Source organism: Archocentrus centrarchus, chromosome 15, assembly GCF_007364275.1.
Source record: "Archocentrus centrarchus isolate MPI-CPG fArcCen1 chromosome 15, fArcCen1, whole genome shotgun sequence".
Taxonomy (NCBI): Eukaryota; Metazoa; Chordata; class Actinopteri; order Cichliformes; family Cichlidae; genus Archocentrus; species Archocentrus centrarchus.
Window position 1 is genome coordinate 21,966,583 of NC_044360.1, and position 8,250 is coordinate 21,974,832.

The 8,250-nt window shown below is 42.8% G+C and overlaps 1 protein-coding gene across 1 annotated transcript in view; it reads right to left on the minus strand.

Moving 5' to 3' along the window:
* tacc2 (transforming, acidic coiled-coil containing protein 2) overlaps nucleotides 1–6,987 on the minus strand; it is a 48,241-nt gene extending 41,254 nt beyond the window's left edge. Inside the window, exon 1 of the mRNA XM_030747533.1 lies at nucleotides 6,793–6,987. Coding sequence (XP_030603393.1) covers nucleotides 6,793–6,903 — 111 coding nt within the window. The 5' untranslated portion in view covers nucleotides 6,904–6,987. The remainder of the gene's footprint in view (nucleotides 1–6,792) is intronic.
* Between the last annotated feature and the right edge of the window lie 1,263 nt (nucleotides 6,988–8,250).

Genomic DNA, 8,250 nt, shown 5'->3' on the forward strand with positions numbered 1-8,250 from the left:
CTAGCATTTATCCAGGCTCACTGCATGAGTTTAATCTCCCCAGCTTTGTTTACACCCTGCATTTGAGCATGTAAAAAAACACAACAACTAACTAATTTAAATATATTATCATTGTAGTCCAGTATTTTCCTCTTTACAAACACTTCATAGCAAATTCAAGTGTATTTTCCCCAAGTTTTCCTGTGAGAATAATCATTAATGACAAACCAGTCCTCCTGGTCAGTGACTCATTCTTTGTTTTATCTCGAGTAGGTACCAAAGATGTATCTTTATCTGAGCCAGTCACTTTTCTAAGCAACCTGAAATAAATGAATTTCTCTGAACCCTCCTCTGTTTTGCTTTCTGTCTGTTCAACAGTCAAATGGAGAGGATCCAACCGCAGCCACACACCTCAACGCCCTCATGGTGCACAACACTCAACTGCTAAACCACAACACGATAGAATTTCTCCCGCATGAGCTGCTCAGCGGATGGAGGGGGAAAGTTTTTTTTTTAAATTTAGGTTTTTGCTATTTCTTCTCATTTTTTCCTGCGTGCAGGAGCACCGACAGATGTAAAAATGTAGCGCTCTAACGCAGCCCTGTAATATTTTGTGGTTTTGAAATATGGGTGCATGAGTTTTTTTTTTATACAGAGATCATGATTTTAGTGGCCTGTGAGTTGATTTAATGTGTGAGTGTGGATACAGCAACACCGTGGTAATTGTATCCTTTGAGGATCTGCTGAGATTCAGTATTGAAGCACATTGATTATTTATGAGCCCTTCGTAGACAGCGTGCCTGCACACAGTCATTACAAGCAGAAATGAAGATTAAATCGATTCAATGTAGCACTTATATGAGACTGTTTTACCTGCTGTACACCTGCTTTAGTGTTTTCACTCATATCATATAATCATATTAATGCTGCAAACTATTACAAGCCAAATTGTATTGGGAGTGACTAAACAAAAAAAAGCTAACAAATGTTTTAAACCTCCTTCAAGATGGACTAGAAAACATGACCTTATGCTCCAGTTTCACTTCAGTGTTGTAGTGCCTCAATGTGGATACTGGAGACACATTAACAAATACTTTTGTGTGTGCAGTGCAGGAGGCTCTGAGTCACTGGTGTCACCTGTGTTTCCACTACAAAGAGCCTCCTGTGTGGTTTACATTCAGCACAGAATGTGCTCACATGAACACACACACACAAATGTGTAAAATCTTGTCCAAGAATGGTGTCATGCCATCTTAGTTTATTTTTAAATGTTCTAATTTAGACTCCTTTTTTTTTTTTTTTTTTTTTTTTGCAAGAACCCCTGGCTACACATTTAGCTGCAGATGAGAACATGAAACATTAAAGAATCAGAGTAGCGGAAACTGGATGCAAAAAAAAAAGCACTACTGCAGGTATGAGAGTCACTCTGAATGTCTGTGATCTCCCTACTGCTCCTATTTTCTATATTAATGTTACATAATCAGATTTTAAAACAGCTCTTTCACACCTTAACTGTGAACACGGCTTTGTCATGAGAAGACTGTATGTTGCCGTTTCTAGAGTTTCCTGTTTCCTGCCTATCATGCATGAGACAAAAAGACAGCCTGTACCTCTGCTGAAATAAACTCAGAAACATTCATGACAAGGAAGAGCACCGGTTACCAAAGCAGGCCAAAGTTTACAGCCAACACTCATTCACCATCTTATTGGAAGGTCGTGAGTGGGGTCACATGTGGAAAGTCAAGAAGGTGGAAAAAAATCACACCTCCCTGTTCCAGTTTGATCCCTATACAGAAAGCACTTTCTGTTAATATTTAACTCACAGGAACTAAACAGAATACAATACTGAAAGACAGCGGGGCTCACTGGTGACTGCTGCCGGTACAACAGTCACTCTCAATTCAAAATGTCAGTGCTCATGCCCTGAAAAGTCTTAATGCTTTACACATGACTGTTTAAACATGAAAGAGGAGTGCTGAAGAAGGAACAGGCCCGCTCTTCACCCACAGAAACACAAAACCGATTCAACATGTCCACTCTATCCACCCTCCTTCATAAAACACTCCTTTGATTGCACGTCCTACGTGTTTTATCCCATTTCATCCCTCTTGCACTTACCCAGCAGTGTGCTCCACTGTCCTGAAGGTGACTCTACAGTGCAGCTCCTCTGCTACCCTTGTACTATGCTCACTGTGCAGGCAGGCTCTGCAGGGCTCAGTGTTTTGAAGGGGGCAGTCGAGAACACAAACATGCTGCAACACATGCTGCTGACGCTCCCTCTCCTCCTCTCCTGTACTTCCTCCTCCTCCTCCTCCTCTCCACAGTCCTGTCCTCTCTGTAGAGTCACTGCCGCTCCCCTTTTAAATTTCCATGAGCCTCCTCTGTTTCTTCCAGTGTGTGTGTGTGTGTGTGTGTGTGTGTTTGTGTACTCTAGAAACACTACACTACCAAACCTGCTGCTGAGACTGACTAACTTGACCTCATGGAAGTGCTGAGCATTCTCCTCCCCCTCTACTGTAAAACTCTTTCCACTCAGCTCTCCTTATGTCTCCTCCTCCTCCTCCTCCTCCTCCTCCTCTAAGGACTTTCCCTCTTTTCTTTTCTTTCCTTCTTTTCTTTCACCCCCCCTTCTCTTGCTGCTGTGTCTTCTGGCTGGTTGCATTGACAGTGCCTCTGCAGGTGAATGCTGGGAATTAGGCCAAGAGTCAGGCCTGCAGTGACCCCCAAAGAGAGGATCAGGTTACGCTCTAGGAAGCTGTGGTTACACACACACAGTGGGCATGTATGCCCTTTAGAGCCACAGCTCATCCCAATGTCAATCCAGGGAATGTCAATTCTGGACAAGAAATTTAACAACAGCTTCTTAAGAATTATTCTCCGGAAAACCAAACAAGACATTGCCCTAATCAAGAGACATTGGGCAGTGTACTTAATACACCAGTTCACTGCAAACAACTCACCACTTAAAATGTCGCAAAACACTATAATTATATTCTAGAACATTTCCCACTGAAATGAGAAAAACAGAAAAACGTGGGTATGCACGCCACAATTTCTTCCTGCATTAACCGCAGCAAGTGTGTCAACATCACCACAGTGCTATGACAACGCCCTCTCACAATTTCTAAAATATTTCACCACATAAATATCAACATTTATTCCTTTCAGATTCACTTTTTCTTTGTCAGCTGTGCCTGAATTCACTCCGGCATGAATGCTTGTCCCTTTAAAAGTCGTGATGACTTATGTGATGATGAAAGTTGCTATAAGCAGCCACAGCTTGACTGGTAATAACCCAAAGAACCCACACAGCCATCCATGCCTGTGCCCTAACTGTGAGCACCACCGTCGTGAAATATCTTACCCATCCCACACACACGAGCTAATACTATCACACACACGCACACATGAATTTTGTACCTGTACGGAGTCATTTTGACTTTCCTTAGGTGGAAACAGAACAACATTTTCTGCAGCGCCCTCTTCTGGCTGTAATGAAGGAATGAAATTGTTCAACAAGAGATTTTTAAAGGATACACTTCACATGATACAGAAGCAGTTATATGCAACAGTGCACTGAAAACAACTCACCGCTGTTTTTTAGGGGGGGAAAGCATGATGTTAACCACAGTCAGACTGTAAGTAGTTGGTATGCTGTATTAGTTGTAAAGTTTGTAGCTCATGAGACAAATGTGTAAGTTAATGCGATTAGGTTAATCCTGAATTCCGCTGCTGAAGTCCTTCAGTCACATTTTAAATTACCATTTTTCTATAGATTTCCTTTTTTAGTTTGCTCGTCTTTGTTATAAGAAGTGCACAATTGCAATATTGCAATAAGGAGACACACACAACAGCCTTCTAAACATCATAAAGGGATGGATTACTATCAGGGTGTGTAGCACTAAGAGTAGATTATATTTTGTGAATTATTGAATAGCACAACCAATCTTTGCCTTTATCGCAGCTTTACAAGGTTCAATCACAAAATAGGACAAGGCATGTCACCTTATCTAAATGCTCACTAGACAAGCCCAAGCATTTAAAGCCCATATATTTTACTGCAGCAAACAGTTAGTAATCATGCAGCTAAGTATTAGTTTAATTAGTGCTTAGAATTCAAGGTCTGCATAGCAGCACAGGGGCAGCAAATAGCAATCCCAGCCGTCCAACATCTGCAAGCTTGCCCTTACCAACGTCTCAGTTGTGCTGCTCTCGTTCCCCATGGCTCACCCAGCTGCAGGGCCACAACTGCCCAGATCAACAGCCTCTCACATCAGCTGGCTGTAAGACACTAACGACAGAGAGACCATCAGCGTACAGCTACCCCTGAGCTCAATAAGGAGACACGGAGACTGAACAGGGGTCCCTGAATAGTCACAGACTCATGCTTCACAGGATTAGAGGTCTTTGGTATGAGGTTAAACTTGCGTGGAGTGAGAGAGAATTCTAAGGGTGTGCTGTTGTAGAGATTAGGGATGTCTGATGCAAGACCTACCACCAGGACCAAAGTGCAGGATTTAAGTCTGCTGATGTGGCCTTAAAAGCAAGAAAACAGGATCTTCTTTGGTAGAAGGACAATTGTAGTTGCAGTAACTTATTGTAACCTCTAAAAGACATCAAACAAATAGCACTGACTCTTAGGATAAGAGCATCTATGCATGGAGTCTTTTACTTTAAGCTTGTACACGTGATGCCAGTGTTGGCTACATCAGATGCAGGAATACAATCATCTTCCTCTCTCATGAGAATATTTGTGTGTTGTCTGAAATCCAGCTGTGCCATTAAAGTGTGCCAGAGAAAGGCTGTTCGTGCAGGCCTTGTATGACTGCAGGGACTGTATGGTAGCTCTGTGTTTAGTCAGAAAGCACTGACCTGAATTTGCAAGATTTTATAAATAGATATTTGCCCTGTTCACTGTTGTCAGTTTATTCCAGTCTTCTGCACAGTTTCTCATGCAAACTAAATTTTCCAAACAAATGCAGAAGCTGGATAGTCCAGCTGTGTAGGCAAAACACACGACCCATTTTTGACCTCACATCATTTTTTCGTCTCACATTTTTATATAAAATGAAGGGAAAACTAATATCCTGTCCTCACATATTAAATCACACCTATTCTGCAGTGTGGCAGCTTATCTGCTGTGCCCGCCTGTTTGCTATTTGTGTGATTGGGGTGTAATTTCAGCCCCTATAGTGACACGTGTGCACTTTAACTGGCAGCAGTGTTTCGGGGCTTTTTTGGCAGCCCAGAAAGCACTGAGGGGAAATCATGTGATTAGGCTGTTGCCAGGTCTCTTCTCACCTCATCATGGCCTATCCATCACTCAACGTGAGTAATCTTTTAAGTTCGTGGGTTTGGATAGGCGCCATAGGTGTCTTTGCTTAGACAAATATGAGTCTGCCTATGAGCAGGAAAACAAACTGCCAAACTAAACAGCACAACATATCATTTCTCACGACTTTACACAGCATCGATTTGCATACAATGATCCGGAATTTCAGGAAAAACAGGTGACGATACTTTACAGTTGATATATTTGTGATTAAAACCATGTCCACCAGCATGGCCACAGTAACAGTAAATACAGGAACTTAATTGAAAACAGTCACATTAATCTCCGTACAAGCTTTAACAATGCCACCATGCACCATATTGACCATCCTGCATCTGAAGGACTTCTCTAAACAAATCAAATAATCCAAAATCTTTAACACAGCTGCAACTCACCAACAACAGACTACTCACCACGCCAAACAAAAGACTTTTTCAGCTACAGTGTGTGCCCCCAACTTTGACAAACCCCTCCAACCTGTGTTTACTGTCAGACTCAAGGCCAGTGTTTCTGTCCTGTCTTCTGAGGAGCCCCGGTTTCTCTGTTGCTATTTTTTGCACTGGACGCAGGACGGGGACAGAAGTTTGGACAGGATCAACGGAGGGAGGGGAGGAGACTGAATTGGAGCTGGGGAAGCCATGTCTGCTTAGGGAGTCAGTGGATGGGTGGATTGTAAATAAACAAGCACACTATGGAGGAGGACAGGGTGTCAGACCCCACGTGTCACATAAAAGGCTGCAGATGCTGTTAAAGTATTCAGACCACCTGTAGCATGCCTTAATAGCCAAACCTTTACATTTATCGATCCCCTCACTGTCAGTCTGGTGGTCCTCTTTTACTACCTCCGTTTTAGCCAACATTTCCCTGTAGATTTGGCTGTGACTGACACATAAGGACAACATCAACACACTTGCATAACAAACTGACAGATGGGAAGAATAACAAACAAGACAAGGGCTCAATTTACAGTTTTGACAACAGAGGGCTTTAAATATATTTTTGGATCCTCTTATCTGCCATCTTCAAAGGCTATTTTCAGCTGAGCGCCCCCAGTGTGCTGATATCATCATCCCTATAAATAACAGTACACACATTATACACACCAAACACACCTGCTATAGATTTCTTCCCTCATTTATAGGGTTTGGACTGAATGAATCTGTACATGTAAACAATCCATTATCTTGTCAGTCTGTCTTCCATCTTCCTCCACTATGATCAGCCTCACACTCTTATACTCAGCTCCTCCTTTCCTCACTCCCTGTCTCCACAGCTCCTTTTCACTGCTGACATCGCCCCTCCTCCAGCACTTGAATGCACCTTCCCTCTCCCTGCTTTTCCCTTAGTAAAGACTAAGCACTTGACCGGTAAAACCTGTGTTTTTTTCTTGCATGCTATCCCTGCTCAGTCAGGCAGACATGGATGCTACCCTGCAGACAGCCTCTGACAGCCTCACAGTATGCCACCTTTCCTCTGTTTACCTTGCTGTGTGGGATTCCGATGCAGCTCCCCATCTTGTATTCCATGTCCTCCTCTGGTGAAGTGACTCTGGCACTACACGGCTTGCAAAGCACCTTTCTGCAGAACTGCATCGTTATCAGTCAGACTCAGCATTGCCAAAGCAGGCAGATTTCTGCAGGAGCTACAGAGTGAGGGTGTGCACGCCTCTGTGTCTGTATGAGTGTGTCCCTCAGTGACTAATAAATGCTCTGCATTGCATTGCCCATGGTGTCCCTGTGACATATATTTTCAAGCCATTGTTATATAAAATCTGCATTACGTAAGGAATCCAACCTAATCAAATGAGGGTGAAAAAGAGAGCCACTCTTTCCAGTCTTATGCAGCCTCGCTCTGCATCACTGCACGGGAGAGCAGACTGAAGCGCTGATTTGGAGGGAAAAAAGCTCCGAGTGGGAGAGAGGAAGAGATGGGAGGCAGCAGAAAGGGTGCCTGTCTCTTTAAAAGAGCCAAGATGATGGTGGTACATCATCATTATGGGTATGTATGATAGTACCATTCAACCAAATGAACTGATCATACTGAAATGCAGCATCGCTCTCCATGGCAAATAATTTCACTATACAAGCAAACATAAAACAGACTGTGAGAGTTAATAAAGAAGGATAAAGGAGCAGCTGTGGTTACAGTATGTGCCCTTTTGAGACACACTGAAGCCTAAATTGCTCCTGATGCCAAGGCCAGTGCTTTGAGTGGCTGCTTGTCTGTGAGTATGTGTGTAAATACATTGTAAAGTGCCACAGAAAGGTTAAAAGATGCTATTTGAGGATACGCCTGCCATTTTCAAAGCATCAGTAGGCTGTTAAGAATTAACCAAAACAAAGAACTGGCAGACTAATATCAATAAGAGAAGGTGTTGGCTCCTTAAAAAAAAGCAAACAGGGAGCACCGGTTTAGCTCAGTGGGTGAGTAGCAGACTATATACCAGATGGTCTAAGTGCAGCGGCCTTGACTCGAGTCTGACCCGTGGCTATAGTTCTTCCTCTCTCTCCATTACTCCACTATCCAATAAAGGCAAAAATGCCCCAAAAGGTTATTTAAAAAAAAAAAAGCAGGCAGGTAAGTGCTTCTGATATGGCACAGGGAATGGATTAGCTGTGGAAACTGGTGTTTCAGTGACCACACTGCAAAGCTGGTGTCCATGAAGAAAACCACTTTTCCAAATAACATTAAAAGAAACCTGATAAATACAGGCAGTGCATTCTTAGTCAGGTGGAATAAATGTGTTTGGATTAGATGGTGTCCACTGTGTTTGCTGTGGGCATAGCTGCAGCACATTCCAACTCATTAGTAATGGAAGTAGGCCCCTGCTGAAATGGGTTGATATGCAAAGGTAATGACATTTAGATCAAAGTTTGTATATTATTGGATACAAAGATGACAGTAATCCCAAACCCACTACAACAATCACACAACAGTTT